This window comes from Atheta coriaria, unplaced genomic scaffold, assembly GCF_025399875.1.
Source record: "Atheta coriaria isolate IRGN ID8LTWV9N9 unplaced genomic scaffold, Caltech_Dcor_3.1 hic_scaffold_2_pilon, whole genome shotgun sequence".
Classification (NCBI taxonomy): domain Eukaryota; kingdom Metazoa; phylum Arthropoda; class Insecta; order Coleoptera; family Staphylinidae; genus Dalotia; species Dalotia coriaria.
The window spans coordinates 213725-230730 of NW_027045444.1; the positions used below are offsets into that span (position 1 = coordinate 213725).

The window sequence follows — 17006 nt, forward strand, 5'->3', positions numbered from 1 at the left end:
ATTACTATAAGTTATGAGTTTGTAATCAGTCAATTAAAATGCTTAGAAAATTACCTCTTCTGTGTGCAAACCTGAAAGAAATTAACAAGGTATCAACATGTTTCGCAAGCAGTGCAGCATGTGAAGTACGAATTCCTGTACCATGGGGCCACATTGCAGGCAAGTGGTGGGGCCCCAAGGATAAAGCACCTATTTTCACCTTTCATGGGTGGCAGGTAATGAGTAAATCATATAAATTTTAAAAATCTTATTCTAATTTGATTTATTTTAGGATAACTGTGGATCGTTTGACCTACTAATGCCAATTCTCCCAAAACATCTAAGTTTCCTCACTGTGGACTTTCCAGGCCATGGATTCAGCTCCAAAATACCTCCTGGTCTTTTCTATCACAATTTAAATGGAGTGATGCTTATAAGACGCCTGCAAACTTATTTTAACTTAGAAAAAGTCAGTCTCATGGGTCATTCACTTGGTGCAATCACAAGTTACACCTATGGTGGATTCTACCCACAATCAGTTAATTTTGTTATATGTATTGATGGCCTCAGTCCACTTATTAATCCAAAGCGTTTGGACAGAGTGACTGAAAGTATTGATGCATTTCTAAAATATGATCAACAAGTTGTTAACAATTTGTCTGGCAAAGTAGAACCACCAGCTTATTCAATGGAAACTATGATTGAGATGATGCACAAAGGAACCCGAGGATCGGTAGATAAAGATAAATGCAAGTACATTATCACACGGAATATCAAAGAGTCGAAATTAAAACCGGGATTGTTTTATTTCGATCGTGATCCGAGACTTAAGTCAGGCCCGCTGATGAATTGGCCAATGGAGGATTTGCTGGAGCATGCAAACCGAATTAATTTTCCCATCTTGGCGACCAAGGCGGAATCGTCGCCGGTGTTGAGCAATCATGGCATTATTAAAACTGTTAGGGAGATTATTTCGAAACAGAATCCAACAGCTGAGTTCCTTGCTGTGGCAGGGAAACATCATGGGCATTTGAACACGCCGGAGATTTTTGCAGATATTATACCGAAATTTATTGCCAAATATGAAAACACGCAGAAAGACATGGACCTAAAGTACTTTGAAGCTATTAAACATGTTGAGTAATTATTTATTGTGAGATTAATAAAGATAAATTGTTGTTACATATCTTTGACATGAAGTATAGTTAACATTCGTCTTGATTCGAGTATTTTCGTCATTCGGCCAATATACTTAAGTGTGAGTGAGTCTAATGTTCAGTTTCTCTACTTATCTTAACAAACTTACAAGTTTTTTCATGAACAGGTCCTTGAATGTTAATAAAACTATGTTTAAAAAATTAGGCAACTCAAGTTTTAAATATTTTGCAACTAATGCATCAAAAACAGAAGCTCAAGGTGTCGAAGTAAGAATTCCAGTGCCATGGGGCCACCTTGCTGGCAAATGGTGGGGCCCTAAGGACAGAACACCAATTTTAACCTTACATGGATGGCAGGTCATTAATTGTTGAATTACATACATTTTGTTTAATTTACAATGACTATTTGTAGGATAACTGTGGATCTTTCAACGCATTAATCGAACTTCTGCCAAAACATTTAAGTTTTCTCGCAATAGACTTCCCAGGTCATGGATTCAGCTCAAAACTGCCACCAGGGTTTTTCTATCACCATTTAAATGCTGTGATTCTTGTAAGACGTCTGCAATCGTTTTTTAACTTGGACAAAATCAGTCTAATGGGTCATTCTCTTGGAGCAATCACAAGTTATACCTATGGTGGACTATATCCTCAATCAATAAACTTTGCTATTTGTATTGATGGCCTGCAATGTCCAATAAATCAAAAGAAATTAGGCAGAGTAATTGAAAGTCTCGATGGGTTCTTTAAATATGATGCACAAGTCAATAAGATTTTCTCTAACAAAGTGGAGCCACCTGCTTATTCAATTGATACTATGGTTGAAATGATGCACAAGGGAACAAGAGGATCTATTGATAAAGATAAATGCAAGTACATCATCACAAGGAATGTGAAAGAATCGAATTCCAAGCCGGGTTTATTTTATTTTGACCGTGATCCTAGAGTAAAGTCGGGCCCGTTTATGAATTGGCCGATGGATGAGATGTTGGAGCATGCACAGAGGATTAATTTTCCGATTTTGTCGACGATGGCAGAATCCTCTCATGTTATGAGAAATCATGGTGTTTTTGATATTGTGAAGGATCATATATTGAAAGTGAATTCTTTGGCAGAATTTCATGATATGAAAGGTACACATCATGGACATTTGAACAATCCGGAAAACTATGCTCCTATTATTTGGAAATTCATAGAGAAATATGATAAGGCAGAGAAAAAAATAGATCTGAAGTACTTTGAACAGATTAAATATGAGGAATGAATAATGTTAATTTCTTATTTTAATATAGCGATAAAGCTTGATAATGTGATATAAGTTGCCTATCTTAAAAACTAGAATTTAAGTACAAAACACGAGGCACGAAGTACAAAAATTGGTTGTAATATAAATAAAAACCTATAATACATAACAATCATATTTATTCAAATAACGAAGTATATCTATACTTTGTGATTCAAATGCAAATCAACAATAACAACTGTAAATTTCAAAAATTATAAATTATGAATTAATTCACTCACCCACTAGCGGTGGCGCTGTTATCCAAAGAAGGTTTGTGTCCCTGCTAACTGTCAAATTTTCATCTGCGATCGAAGTTCTCCCACATTTGTCGCTGTAGCTGATAAATCCAGCTCCTAGCAAGAAAATGAGTTTCCAAACGACGGTTTACAACGCGCTCTTCCGAAGAACTTCCACTTTTGCAGTGGTTGTCTGCGCGTCCGCTTTCCTCTTCGAACGAACATTTGAACTCGGCGCCGAGGAGTTCTTCAAGAGGCACAATAAAGGAGTAAGTTATATAACCTTCTCCAATGTCTGAGCATTTTCTATTTTGTTTTATATTGCAGAAACTCTTTGCAGATATGAAACGTGATGAATAAACATTAAGCACCCTAGGCAATTGAGCATCCAAAACATGTAGAAACTAATAAATTGTTATTTAAACACTAAATGTAAACCTAATCAAAGCATTTATTCATTTATTCTGTAACTTCCCAGGGTTTTTCTTCTCTGTGTTGATCCCAAGGTCTTGGTTTCTTGTATTGCTCAGGTTCCTGCAGGACTACACCACTATCTTGCAGTGCTTTCAGAAATAGAGCAACTTTACCCTCTTGATTATCAGGTACTATATCTGACCTGATCTCAGTTATACCAAACTCTAAGCATCTTTGGGCTAGCACTCTTCCAAGGTTGATATATGCTGAAGTATCATTATATCTGTAGAGTTGTTTCTTGATTGGCCATTCTTGACTTGAAGCTGATATAACCTGACCATTTTCAAAGTGTCTAATGCTTGCTTTGACATATCTGATGGAGGTTTCCAGTTCTAATCTATAAAATAATATTCAATTTATCATAAAATAAGGTTTTATATTATTATTACTTGTGCCAATAGTTGCGACCGGGTTTTTCCAGGTGATAACCTCCAGGTTTGTAAGCAATGCGTAATTTTTCCAAATTTCTTGGGTTTCGATTAGTTAAAATCGGTTTAATGTCTGCATTGGACACATTTGTACTTGTCGAGCGTATACTCTGAGGTAATTGTCGTGTAAATAACGAATATTTCGTTAAAAATGAAGACATGTTTGTTTTTAATCTTGAGGTTACAAGTTTTGCCTGATTTAAGTTGGTAGCAGTTTTAAAACCAAGTTTAGTCGTTAGTTATCGGCTCGGTTCGCTTTGTAACTATAATGGCTACCACCTGCAAGAATTTAAACTTAAAATTGAATTATTCAGTATAAAAATGCGTTATTTTTAAACAAATATTTTTCTAAATACTTAAAACATATTCAGTAAATAAGAATATATAAGTTTTGATAGAGTTTCTTGTTTTTAAAATAGACATTAAAGCGATTTAGTTGAAACTGACAGCAAAAAAAGGGCGCAGCTTGTCATGGTCTGTCAGTTGCGTTCAAGGTTGGGAGCGTGTATGTATACGCGGTGGTTATTCTATGTGTGAGTGGTTTTTGCATGCGCGAGTACGGCGCATGCCCCTATGTATGTGAGTGTGCGCGCGCTCGCGTCGTCGTAGGTGCCCGCCGCCGAGCAGCAGACGCGTCCATCGGCAACGAACGCTCAAAAAATAATCTCGAAATATCCGTGCGATCCAGGTGCATCGCAATCCGCCGCCAGTAGCTGCTTGCCGAGATGGCCGAGGCGGACAAGACGAACCTGAACATCGACAGTATTATCTCGCGATTGCTGGAAGGTAATGACGGCGAACGTAAGCCCGATCCGGTCGGTCGCGACGACTTGTCCTCCATGGCGGTCGTTTGTGTTTATATGAGTGTGTGTGTGTATGTGTACTGTGTGCGCAACTATGGAGATGATGTAGCAATGGATGCGTTAAAGTCCGTTTTGTGCTTGCAGTGCGCAGCGCCCGACCCGGGAAGAACGTCCAGCTCACCGAGAACGAGATTCGTGGTCTGTGCATCAAGTCCCGGGAAATCTTCCTCAGCCAACCGGTGCTGCTCGAATTGGAAGCGCCGTTGAAAATATGCGGTAAGTGCGGAAAACAATTACGAAATTTGCACGTATACACATATAAAACATACTAATTTTTTTTAGGTGATATTCACGGTCAGTATTATGACCTGCTGCGTCTGTTCGAGTACGGCGGTTTCCCACCCGAGTCGAATTATCTTTTCCTTGGAGATTATGTGGATCGCGGCAAGCAATCGTTGGAGACGATATGCCTGCTGCTAGCGTACAAAATCAAATATCCGGAGAACTTCTTCCTGCTGCGCGGCAACCATGAATGCGCGTCGATTAATCGCATCTACGGCTTTTACGATGAATGCAAACGGCGGTACAACATTAAGCTGTGGAAGACGTTCACGGATTGCTTTAATTGCCTACCGGTCGCCGCCATTGTCGACGAAAAAATCTTCTGCTGTCATGGCGGTAAGTGTATTCAATATATCACCTAATATCACATAATTTTTATTAATTAACTGTTTTTGTGTTGGTTAGGTTTAAGTCCTGATCTGCAGAGCATGGAACAGATCCGACGACTGATGCGGCCGACAGACGTGCCCGACCAAGGGTTGTTATGTGATCTGTTGTGGTCTGACCCCGATAAGGATACGATGGGCTGGGGCGAGAATGACCGCGGTGTGTCGTTCACATTCGGTGCGGAGGTTGTGGGCAAGTTCCTCACCAAGCACGACTTTGATCTGATTTGTCGCGCGCATCAAGTCGTTGAGGATGGCTACGAGTTCTTTGCCAAGCGACAACTTGTCACACTCTTCAGTGCGCCCAATTATTGTGGTACGTAATTATAAACACGGTTTTACTGTGATAAACTCTAATAAATATTTATATTTTAGGTGAATTTGACAATGCCGGGGCGATGATGTCCGTGGACGAAACACTGATGTGCAGCTTCCAGATCCTGAAGCCGGCCGACAAGCGAAAGTTTCAGTACGGCGGGCTGAATGCCGGCCGACCGGTGACGCCGCCGCGTGGCGCTCCCAACAAGAATAAGAAGAAGTGAAGCGCACGCGCGTAACACCCGAAAAAAATCACATTCATTACTATAATTATAGTTAGAAGAAAAACAAACAGAGATTCAGCTGCGCACAGCTGCAACCAACGCAACAAACAACAAACGCAATTGCTACGCGCAGTTGTTGACATCATCGTCATCTTAACCTCATTTTTAGCCTCTCCTCCCTCGTCAACAAAAACACGAAGTGCATTCGATCATTTTTTTTTTATCATATGCTCTTCTATTCTTATTTAAACGCTAGTGTTTAATGATTAATCTAATTTTATTTAAAAAGAAGAAGGAAACGAACGAAACGTATTATTATTATCTGACGTTCTTCACGTTACTGAACACAAGAATTAAACATTTACATAAATGCATACAAACATGTTCCAGTAGGTGTAAATAATTTTCTCTAGCGCTAGGGCAACAACGCATCCGTATATAGAATTTGAAAAACTTCCAAATGAAACACATGGTATACATATATAAGTTGTCTAATAACAATAATAACTGCAAAGAGATTGTAAATGGCGGTGCTGATGACGATTGGTTGATATCTCTAGCCGAAAATTAACGATAAACAATTGATAATGATAGAGTGTACGTATAACAACCATTATTATCATAATCGTAAGCTTAAGTACATGCTAAGATAAGTAATAAACTCGTTTCTAAATATTCAACACGATTTATTCAGTCTTGCGGAAATCAAATGATCAAAATGGCCGGTTTTTGACAAATGACAGCTTTCAGGATGTGTACGATTTGACAGCTTGTTGTGGCTGTCAAAATACTGTCATGCAACCGCGAGCGAACACTGCGATTCAGTTTTAACTCAAAACATAACAGAAAATCACGAATAATTGTTGATAAACGCTGAATTCTTACACAAAATACTCACAAATCAGTTTATATATCGTGTGCGTGAAGTGTGTCTCAATGTTAACCTATGTTTCGTTTTGTTATTCATCTTTTACCTTGATTTGCACACCATGACAACATCAGTGTGAAAAATAATATTGAAAATAATTAAAATAACTCGTCAAGTTATCCGGCGGAGAAATGGTTTGAAGATTTTCGTGAGTTTTGTAATGATTTTCGCTGTCTTCATGTTGTTTACACCGTTTTGTTTTAGATTTATCAGGTGTACTTACAGTTCTAAGTAATTATGGCAAATTTACCTTTGGAATCACCACTGGGTGAGTCGCCTGCTGGTAGTAATACAGTCTGGCAGGACTTCTGCGAACGACACGCTCAAGCAGCAGCTCAAGACTTTTCCAAATCATGCCTGCAATTTATTTCGATGAACCTCAATGAAAACACGCGCGCTTCTCTCACACACAAAGACTTCCTTCGTAAATTTCTCGATGTTTTCACGGAGCGTTTCGAGATTGATTATTGCCAGCGGCGGCTACAGGCGCAGAAAATTACGAATGGCACCGGCCGCCATAGCGATAACGAGCGGGACTCTGATGAAGAAGGCGCAGGAAGTCCGAAAATGCCACACAAACCTTTCTTCCGAAGGTTAAGTTTCAAAATGCTGCGTAAAGGCAAAGAATTGTTTCATAAGCAGCACTCTGATGAGGTGGAATTGGCTATGGCGGGTGTTGCGAGTGCGTCAAGTAGTCGTACCAAGCTGGCGAAGATTGTTGTCGAGTGTAGGAAGGAAGGTATTGTGAATTATTCAACGCCGGAGAGTTTGGATCAGCCTGGTGGGCCAGCAAAGTGGGAAAAGTGTCGGCTTGCGTTAGTTAAGGCTGTTGGAGGATATATGCTTGAGTTTTATTCACCGCCAAAGAGTACTAAGGTATTTCTAAAACAAAACAAAAAATTTTACATAATAATAACAATGAATTTTTATATTTATAGCCACGCAGTGGAGTTTTCTGTGCGTTAATCACAGAAGCAAGAGAGACAACAGCTTTGGAGATGCCAGATCATGAAAATACATTTGTATTGAAAGCTGGTAATAGTATTGAGTTTGTAATTGAGGCTCATGATACAGATGACATGAGGTTAGTCTTTGAGGTTAGGTTGTATGCTTTAGTTATTTATATGCATTTTGTTGGTTTTAGATCTTGGTTAGCTACGATAAAATACTGCATTAGATCAGCGCCTGGAAGTGATGTTCCTGATGGAGGTGTTGGTGGTACCAAAGCGGACTATCATGGTGACGCGCCGGAACTTCCGCCAAGACACGCTGCTTCCGGTCGTGCGGCAGGTGATCGACTCTCTTCAAGTAGTAATTTTGACATTTGTCCACAAGGTAAAATAAATCAGACTAAATTTATTGAATTTTATGCTTATGAGGAATATTTTTTTAGATTCTGATGTAATTGGACAGAATTTAAAGAAAGAGTTGTGGTTTCACGGCACGTTGGGTCGCGCGGAGGCGGCGCAGCTTGTATTACACGACGGCGCCGCCGCCCACGGTTTGTTCCTAGTCCGGCAGAGCGAAACACGCACTGGGGAATTTGTCCTTACGTTTAATTTTCAAGTAAGTTAGGTTATGTTGTATCCATGTAATCATAACCTGAAATATTTATTTATTTCTAGGGTAGAGCAAAACATTTACGGATGACGATCAACGAACAAGGACAGTGTCGAGTGCAGCACTTCTGGTTCCAGACGATCTACGAAATGCTCGAGCACTTCCGCCAGCAACCCATACCGCTGGAAAGCGGTGGTAACTCTGATGTGACACTCACCGACTACGTGGTTAATTCAGCCGCACGCGCCCAACTGCAGAATTCAATGACACGGCAACAAGTCACAGCCGCGTGGTCCACCACGACGAATAGTCCGGCGATTGCCACCGCGACGAATCAAAATGGCGGCGCGCCGGCGTTGGTAGCGAACGCGCCTGCGCAGGACGCTGGCAGCGGCGGTAGTGAACGGCGGCCGCCGCCGCTGCCCGAGACGCAACACGTGAGATGAAAACAAAACACACGCTAGAACAAACAAAAAAAAAACCAATTATAACCAAGTTTTTTTTTCGTTTCGTTTCTGACCGTTTTTAGTTTTGTTTGTAAATTGAAGACGGTGGCGGGGGGAATGTTTTGTGTGCTTTGTTTTTATTTTATGAACTTGCCTTGTGTTCAATCTTTATTACATATAAACCAACAATAATTTTAAGTTGAAAGTTCATTTAATTGCTAAACATTTTATTATTTTTGTGATGATCATACCTTATTTTGTACATATTTATAGCGTTAGCGTTCAACTGTTTGGTTGTTTAGCGCCGCTGGATATTTATTCGTTTTTATTCGGAAGCTTTCGTTTGTGTGCTTTGCTCAACAAGAAAACAACAAGATTATCAAACAAATAAGCATATAATACATTAATAAAACTACTTTAATGTTCATCGTTTTGTTTTTAACTTTCTTTAATACTATGTCTCACACCACGTCTTTTCTTCTATCCTTTATTTGATCTTTTTGAACGTTTGTGGTTGCAGCGATATTAATTTCTTGATTGATGGTTTTAGATTCAAACACATGGGGGCAGTGTACGAACGCAGGAAACCACGCTTGAGCAAATCAACGACGCGACGAGTCGCGCCATTGACAACCAGTACAGTTTTGTTTAGTTATGCGCTGGAAAAAGATTTAAATTAAGAAATTCAATATGGAGTGGACACAAATATGTTAAGAAAAGAAAATGATCACAGGGTATTGTATGTTTGTTGATGTTCTGGGTGTTCCATACGAAGTTCCTTTATGATGCTAATAAAAGAAATAAAAAATAATTAAAACTTACATAACCTGTTTTTGAAAAGTCATATTATAAGTCACATGCAAAATAACTTACATATTTCTTCATGATTTTTATATGGCAGTGGATAAAAATATTTTTGAGCATAATGAACATCTTCAGAATAAAAATAAAATTATACTAAACGATATTTTGACATTATGCTCATTCGACATAGGCAACCAACATTACACGTTAACTTTTAATTAAACTAGAATGTCAAACCAAATTTTTTTATATACATGAAAATGAAATAATTTATCTTGTTTCTAGTAAAGTTTCAGATGTCCGGTCACCCTGTCGAGTTCGTCTTTTGGTGCAGGTCCGAATGCGACCACTGTTCGCGTATCGGGCTCCACTTGAGTGTGGCCCGCGTCTCGAATAATCGAAACAAGAATACCGGCTTCTTTCGCATCATTGGCCAATTCCATCATCTCTGCTTCACTATCTAGTCTCACAGTAATTTTGGCTTGTCCTATTTAATATTAAATTATTATTTTTAAATAAGATGATGAATAACATTAGTAATTATTGAATTATTACCATATTTAGACCATTTACTTAATGCCTTTGGTGCCTTCTCACTTGCTTTAATGTAAGCTGCAACTGCTGCATGTGCTACCTGAGCAGCCACCTTTCCTTTTCCCATTTTTAAGTCATTCCTCACACCAATTATCATGCGGTACACTTTACCGCCAGACTTGGGCTAAAAAACATGAAATTGTAGATTGTAGTTGAATTTGTAATGTTGAATTTAATCAGTCTTACTTCTGTTATAGGTTGTTCATCAGATTGTTGTTGATTTTCAACTGGTTGAGACTTCCAGTAGCAGTAACCCAAGGAGAATCCAACGAACGCTCCCATCGCGAAAAAGGAGAACGTCGCTGAGTCAACTAACGATTTGTCGTCCATAATTAAACCGCTCTATTTAACTATGTACGCATTTAAAGAATCAAATTCAACTCAAGGCATCACATGTGTTTGTAATTTAAGGTTATGAAAAGCGCGCCGTTGCTTTGACAGTTATAGCGCTGAATGGAAACGTAACATACTATTATTACCTCGTAGCTACATTTGTCAGACTTCATCGCAAATAAGATCCAAGTGAGATATTTTAGCAACTCAAGTTAAGCCCGATACGTTATCACGTATATAAAAAATTTGGTTTGACATTCTAGCTAATTAAGAGATGTTAACTTTGAAAAAGCGTACAGCAAGTGTTTACTTAGTTTACTTAGGGTGCATTCGCGTTGGACGCTTACGCGCTGTGAGCGCTCACGCTTATAAGCACAAATTTTTAGTGTTCGAGATGGCCTATAGGCGCTTAGAATCAATAAATAAATTTCGTTCGTTTTGGATATTGTGAGCGTCAATAATCATCAACATGGCAACTGTTTATCAAATAATTTAAATTTTTATTTTTTAAATTTTAATTTAATTGTAAATTTTATTACTTTCTGGATCAGTTAGCTCAACAGAAATTAATTTTGGTTGACTGCTTGCCATTTTTGCGGGATTGTAAAGAATTTAACAATTTAGAAATAAATGAAATTTTTTGGTTAGCTTATGCTCAAGTTGCATTCGTTTTGACAGATAATAAAAATTGGCGCTCACGCTTTCGCTGCCCTACCTCTGTGGCGTGAGCATAAATGAGCGCGAAGTCTGTGCTACGAACTCAGCCATGAGCGTACTTATGTGACACTCACAGCGCCAAGTCGAACGATGAAAATGACATGTAAGCACGCTCACAGCGCGTAAGCGTCCAACGCGAATGCACCCTTAGTTTACTTAGCTTGTTATAGATGTTAACTTGTAAGGTTGGTTGCCTATGTCGAAGGAGCATAATGTCTAAATCACAAAGTATAGATATAAGGAGTCCGAACGGTATAGGCTTTGTGTACCACGAATATTTTTAGTTGAAACAGACATTTAACGATATTTTATAAGTACAGTTTGATATCGTTTGTTTATCATAAAATAAAATAAAACATTGAAAACATGGTGTGGAAAACACCCTGTATCTAGGGAAGTATTCGACTTTTTTGTAGTTTCTTAGCGCCTTGTTAAAGTTTGAAAACCTCTCTGCAGGATGCATATCTTCCCAATTTTCTAGTCCTTCCGGAAGTGTCCTAAAATACCTCTTAATAATTTGCATTTTTCATAAAAAATTGAAAACAAGGTGTAAAAAACACACTGTATCTCATAAACTAATTGACCTTTTTTGAGTTTGTCACCGCCATGTTATAGTTCAAGAGTTCCTCTACACGGTACATACATCTTCAGTTTTATAGCCCTTTTAGAAGTGCCCTAAATGCCCCTTAAAAATGAGCAATTTTCAAAAAAATTTAAAACATAGTGTGGAAAACACCCTATATCTCGTGAACTATTTGATTTTCTTGCGGTTTCATTCCGCCATGTTAAAGTTCGAAAGTCCCTCTATACGGTAGATACTTCTTCAGTTTTATAGCCCTTTTAGAAGTACCCTAAAACCCCCTTTAAAAATGAGCATTTTTCAAAAAAATTGAAAACAAGGTGTAAAAAACACACTGTATCTCATAAACTAATTGACCTATTTTGAGTTTGTCACCGCCATGTTATAGTTTAAGAGTTCCTCTACAAGGTACATACATCTTCAGTTTTATATCCCTTTTAGAAGTGCCCTAAAACTCCCTTTAAAATTGGCATTTTTCAAAAAATTGAAAACAAGGTGTAAAAACACACTGTATCTCATAAACTAATTAAATTCTTTTAAGTTTGTCGCCATCATGTTATAGTTCAAGAGTTTCTCTACACGGTACATACATCTTCAGTTTTATAGCCCTTTTAGAAGTACCCTAAAACCCCCTTTAAAAATGAGCATTTTTCAAAAAAATTGAAAACAAGGTGTAAAAAACACACTGTATCTCATAAACTAATTGACCTATTTTGAGTTTGTCACCGCCATGTTATAGTTTAAGAGTTCCTCTACAAGGTACATACATCTTCAGTTTTATATCCCTTTTAGAAGTGCCCAAAATGCCCCTTAAAAATGAGAAATTTTCAAAAAAATTAAAACATAGTGTGGAAAACACCCTATATCTCGTGAACTATTTGACTTCCTTGGAGTTTCTTTCCGCCATGTTAAAGTTCGAAATTCCTTCTACATGGTAGATACTTCTTCAGTTTTATAGCCCTTTTAGAAGTACCCTAAAACCCCCTTTAAAAATTGGCATTTTTCAAAAAAATTGAAAACAAGGTGTAAAAAAACACACTGTATCTCATAAACTAATTGACTTTTTTTGAGTTTGTTACCGCCATGTTATAGTTCAAGAGTTCCTCTACACGGTACACACATCTTCAGTTTTACAGCCCTTTTAGAAGTGCCCTAAAACCCCCTTTAAAAATTGGCATTTTTCAAAAAAATTGAAAACAAGGTGTAAAAAACACACTGTATCTCATAAACTAATTAAATTTTTTTAAGTTTGTCGCCGTCATGTTATAGTTCAAGAGTTCCTCTACACGGTACATACATCTTCAGTTTTATAGCCCACTTAGAAGTGCCCTGAAATGACCTTTAAAAATGAGTAATTTTCAAAAAAATTTAAAACACTGTGTGGAAAACACCCTATATCTCGTGAACTATTTGACTTTTTGGAGTTTCTTTTCGCCATGTTAAAGTTCGAAAGTTCGTCTATACGATGCATATTTTTCCAACCCCCTAACCCTTTCAGAAGTGCCCCAAAATGCACTTCAAAAATAGCTATTTTTGTCCCAAAATTTTCATTTTTGTGTCGAATAACAGGGTCGAACTTTTTGGTTAAATTTTTTTTCGGTCGAACAACAGGGTCGAACATTTGTGTAAAATTTTTTCGGGCCAAGAACAGTGTTGAATTTTTTTCTTATATTTTTTTGGTCGAATAACAGGGTTGAACTTTTTCCTTAAAATTTTTTTGCTCGAACAACAGAGTCGAACCTTTTTCTTAATTTTTTTTTAGTTGAAACATAAAATTAAAATTAAAAATAAAATTAAAAAGTATTTTATTTAATTATACAATTTAAACAACTTTTTACCTAACAGCAGTAAGGATATTTCCTGTAACCCTCATTAAGTGAAATGTGCACTCGCATCGATACTTAAAAGTCAATTATCTCAGGAACTAATAGAGATAAACAAAAATCAAAAACACCATGATGTTCAGCATCAAATCCTAGACAAGATAACATTAAAAAAAATTGAAATATAACATGTGTCTAAAAAATTTTCCGCCGCGGTTTTCTCGGAAAATAATAAAGATAGAATATAACTTTCTTCATTTTTTTCATGCCGTGGTGAGGATCTATTAAATGGCAGATTTAGTTTTTCCATTTTCCAAAGTTGACCGAACACCACTCAAAAATATCAAGAGGTTACACTTGACTCTTTTTGGACTCAAAAAATTTTTTTTAAGCCAGAAGAAAATGGAAAACGCTAATCGATTGAGTTTTCCAAGGGGATGAAAGATATCAAGTCAGTTTTCCGAAAAAATCAATATTTTGCCCTTTTAAGTGCGAAAAACTGTTTCGGAAAAACCTATTTTCCGAAATAATGATGCTATCGGAAAACTGCCTTGATATCTTTCATTCCCTTGGAAAACTCAATCGATTAGCGTTTTCCATTTTCTTCTAGCTTAAAAAAAATTTTTTGAGTCCAAAAAGAGTCAAGTGTAATCTCTTGATGTTTTTGAGTGGTCTTTGGTCAACTTTGGAAAATGGAAAAACTAAATCTGCCATTTAATAGATCCTCACCACGGCATGAAAAAAATGAAGAAAGTTCTTTTCTATCTTTATTATTTTCCGAGAAAATCGCGGCGGAAAATTTTTTAGACACATGTTATATTTCAATTTTTTTAATGTTATCTTGTCTAGGATTTAATGCTGAACATCGGGGTGTTTTTGATTTTTGTTTATCTCTATTAATTCCTGAAATAATTGACTTTTAAGTCTCGATGCGAGTGCACATTTTACTTAATGAGGATTACAGGAAATATCCTTACTGATGCTGAGGTAAAAAGTTGTTTAAATTGTATAATTAAATAAAATACTTTTTAATTTTAATTTTAATTTTAATTTCATGTTTCAACTAAAAAAATTTAAGAAAATGGTTCGACTCTGTTGTTCGAGCAAAAAAATTTTAAGGAAAAAGTTCAACCCTGTTATTCGACCAAAAAAAATTTAAGAAAAAAATTCAACCCTGTTCTTGGCCCGAAAAAATTTTTAACAAAAAGTTCGATCCTGTTGTTCGACCGAAAAAAATTTTAACCAAAAAGTTCGACCCTGTTATTCGACACAAAAATGAAAATTTTTGCACAAAAATAGCTATTTTTGAAGTGCATTTTGGGGCACTTCTGAAAGGGTTAGGGGGTTGGAAAAATATGCATCGTATAGACGAACTTTCGAAATTTTAACATGGCGGAAAGAAACTCCAAAAAAGTCAAATAGTTCACGAGATATGGGGTGTATTCCACACTATGTTTTCAATTTTTTTGAAAATTGCTCATTTTTAAAGGGCATTTTAGGGCACTTCTAAAACGACTATAAAACTGAAGATATATGTACCGTGTAGAGGAACTCTTGATCTATAACATGGCGGTGACAAACTCAAAAACAGTCAATTAGTTTATGAGATACAGTGTGTTTTTTACACCTTGTTTTTAATTTTTTTGAAAAATGCTCATTTTTAAAGGGGGTTTTAGGGTACTTCTAAAAGGGCTATAAAACTGAAGAAGTATGTACCGTGTAGAGGGATTCTCGAACTTTAACATGACGTAAAGAAACTCCAAAAAAGTCAAATACTTTACGAGATATAGGGTGTTTTCCACACTATGTTTTCAATTTTTTTGAAAATTGCCAATTTTTAAAGGGGGTTTTAGGGCACTTCTAAAAGGGCTATAAAACTAAAAATGTATGTACCGTGTAGAGGAACTCTTGAACTATAACATGGCGGTGACAAACTCAAAAAAAGTCAATTAGTTTATGAGATACAGTGTATTTTTTACACCTTGTTTTCAATTTTTTTTTTTAAATGCCAATTTTTAAAGGGGGTTTTAGGGCACTTCTAAAAGGGCTATAAAACTGAAGAAGTATGTACCGTGTAGAGGGACTCTCGAACTTTAACATGGCGTAAAGAAACTCCAAAAAAGTCAAATACTTTACGAGATATAGGGTGTTTTCCACACTATGTTTTAAATTTTTTTGTAAATTGTCAATTTTTAAAGGGGGTTTTAGGGCACTTCTAAAAGGGCTATAAAACTGAAGATGTATGTACCGTGTAGAGGAACTCTTGAACTTTAACATGGCGATGACAAACTCAAAAAAACTCAATTAGTTTATGAGATGCAGTGTGTTTTTTACACCTTGTTTTCAATATTTTGAAAACTGCCAAATAAAATACCCTGTATCTGGTAAAATATTTGTGGTTTTAATGGTTTTCACATCCATATTAAAGCTGGTATGAGAAATAAAAATACATAAATTGTTACGTCCAAAGCATTTTAATGCAACCCCTTGAAATTCATGTAACTACTATAAAATAGTTTTTAAAAATCGCGTATTTGAATGATTTCCTAAAACACATTAGAAAACACCCTGTAAGAATTGATATTAACATCCATCAATTGTTTGAAAGCTTGTTAGATGACATCCGATCGAAAACAACCCCAAGCCCAAAAGGCATCACAAGAAAACAATATGTACAATAAATTATTCTTTATTAAAAATTAGTTAATAAAGTTTAAAGTGTCCTGTTAATGGCTCGAGGACACTCTTTGGCGCTGGACCTATCGCAATAACAGTGCGGCTTCCTGGTACAACTTGTGTTTGTCCAGCGTCGCGTACAATTGACGACAAAACACCTGCAGCTTTTGCAGCTTCATCTAACTTTAATAAGTCCTCTTCAGACTCCAATTTTACAGTTATTTTTGTACCACCTGCAAAGATATAAGCACTGTTATCAATTGTTTATTATGAATCACATTGATGCTATTATTACCAAACTGTAACCAACTTGCTAATAGTTTCACATCTGTTTCCATTGCCTTCCTGTATGCAGCAACTGATGCATGTCCACATTGTGCAGCAACTTTGCCCTTTTGCATCTTGAGATCATTACGGATTGCCATCACAAGACGGTATTCATCTTTTAACTCAGGAAACTGAAGTTAAAAACTCACATAAATATTCATAACAAAATTTAAAAAATCAATCAATCAAAGAGGACAAATAGAAGTCTTACATCAAAACGTTCTTCCAGTGGTATTGTTTCCATGTTAATAATTTTCTCAAGAGTTGTATTAGACTTTCTTGTGAAGCGACTCAACATGTACATTACCGACGCACCAACAATTGTACCACTCGTGAACACAGCCAGGTACGACGAACTAGTGATTAGTCCCATCTTTATACAATCAATTAAATTTAAACTAACTAAAATTAAGAAATACTTCTTAAGATCTTGGCCGATCCATGTGGATTTGACAATTCAGCACAGATATTCGGGTTATCTGCTAGGCAACCCAATATACAATCTCAAAATATTATATAAACCAAGTGTACCAAACACAAATCAAGAAACTAAAACATCAAAATTGACGGGTTTCGTGCTCAATTT

The 17006-nt window shown here is 36.7% G+C and overlaps 7 protein-coding genes across 9 annotated transcripts; 4 read left to right on the forward strand and 3 right to left on the reverse strand.

Moving 5' to 3' along the window:
* Positions 1 to 38: 38 nt before the first annotated feature.
* Positions 39 to 1165, forward strand: LOC135798985 (probable serine hydrolase). Its single transcript, XM_065311997.1, has 2 exons — positions 39 to 215; positions 272 to 1165. Exons 1-2 carry the CDS (start codon positions 39 to 41, stop codon positions 1121 to 1123), a joined length of 1029 nt encoding a protein of 342 aa, XP_065168069.1. The 3' UTR covers positions 1124 to 1165.
* A 29-nt stretch (positions 1166 to 1194) lies between these two features.
* On the forward strand, positions 1195 to 2551 carry LOC135798971 (probable serine hydrolase). 3 transcript variants are annotated; one of them, XM_065311977.1, is made up of 3 exons: positions 1232 to 1241; positions 1304 to 1493; positions 1549 to 2551. In XM_065311977.1, exons 2-3 carry the CDS (start codon positions 1326 to 1328, stop codon positions 2398 to 2400), a joined length of 1020 nt encoding a protein of 339 aa, XP_065168049.1. In that variant the 5' UTR covers positions 1232 to 1241; positions 1304 to 1325; the 3' UTR covers positions 2401 to 2551. The 3 variants fall into 3 exon arrangements, with proteins under 3 accessions (XP_065168046.1, XP_065168049.1, XP_065168058.1); XM_065311974.1 differs by having other exon boundaries at positions 1195 to 1493; XM_065311986.1 differs by having other exon boundaries at positions 1239 to 1489.
* A 390-nt stretch (positions 2552 to 2941) lies between these two features.
* On the reverse strand, positions 2942 to 3775 carry mRpL18 (mitochondrial ribosomal protein L18). Its single transcript, XM_065312043.1, has 2 exons — positions 3521 to 3775; positions 2942 to 3468 (listed from the first exon to the last, which is right to left on the reverse strand). The coding sequence occupies exons 1-2, from the start codon at positions 3718 to 3720 to the stop codon at positions 3117 to 3119; spliced, it is 552 nt and encodes a 183-aa protein (XP_065168115.1). The 5' UTR covers positions 3721 to 3775; the 3' UTR covers positions 2942 to 3116.
* A 371-nt stretch (positions 3776 to 4146) lies between these two features.
* Positions 4147 to 6307, forward strand: LOC135798993 (serine/threonine-protein phosphatase alpha-2 isoform). Its single transcript, XM_065312006.1, has 5 exons — positions 4147 to 4345; positions 4507 to 4638; positions 4705 to 5040; positions 5110 to 5406; positions 5466 to 6307. The coding sequence occupies exons 1-5, from the start codon at positions 4285 to 4287 to the stop codon at positions 5630 to 5632; spliced, it is 993 nt and encodes a 330-aa protein (XP_065168078.1). The 5' UTR covers positions 4147 to 4284; the 3' UTR covers positions 5633 to 6307.
* Positions 6308 to 6418: 111 nt separating this feature from the next.
* Positions 6419 to 9570, forward strand: LOC135798952 (SH2B adapter protein 1-like). The gene is made up of 7 exons (XM_065311953.1): positions 6419 to 6708; positions 6765 to 7436; positions 7499 to 7644; positions 7705 to 7895; positions 7954 to 8126; positions 8186 to 8557; positions 9117 to 9570. The coding sequence occupies exons 2-7, from the start codon at positions 6798 to 6800 to the stop codon at positions 9216 to 9218; spliced, it is 1623 nt and encodes a 540-aa protein (XP_065168025.1). The 5' UTR covers positions 6419 to 6708; positions 6765 to 6797; the 3' UTR covers positions 9219 to 9570.
* On the reverse strand, positions 9571 to 11140 carry LOC135799050 (peptidyl-tRNA hydrolase 2, mitochondrial-like). Its single transcript, XM_065312063.1, has 3 exons — positions 10151 to 11140; positions 9926 to 10088; positions 9571 to 9857 (listed from the first exon to the last, which is right to left on the reverse strand). Exons 1-3 carry the CDS (start codon positions 10292 to 10294, stop codon positions 9652 to 9654), a joined length of 513 nt encoding a protein of 170 aa, XP_065168135.1. The 5' UTR covers positions 10295 to 11140; the 3' UTR covers positions 9571 to 9651.
* Positions 11141 to 16090: 4950 nt separating this feature from the next.
* LOC135799041 (peptidyl-tRNA hydrolase 2, mitochondrial-like) lies at positions 16091 to 16927 on the reverse strand. The gene is made up of 3 exons (XM_065312054.1): positions 16632 to 16927; positions 16389 to 16551; positions 16091 to 16326 (listed from the first exon to the last, which is right to left on the reverse strand). The coding sequence occupies exons 1-3, from the start codon at positions 16791 to 16793 to the stop codon at positions 16121 to 16123; spliced, it is 531 nt and encodes a 176-aa protein (XP_065168126.1). The 5' UTR covers positions 16794 to 16927; the 3' UTR covers positions 16091 to 16120.
* Between the last annotated feature and the right edge of the window lie 79 nt (positions 16928 to 17006).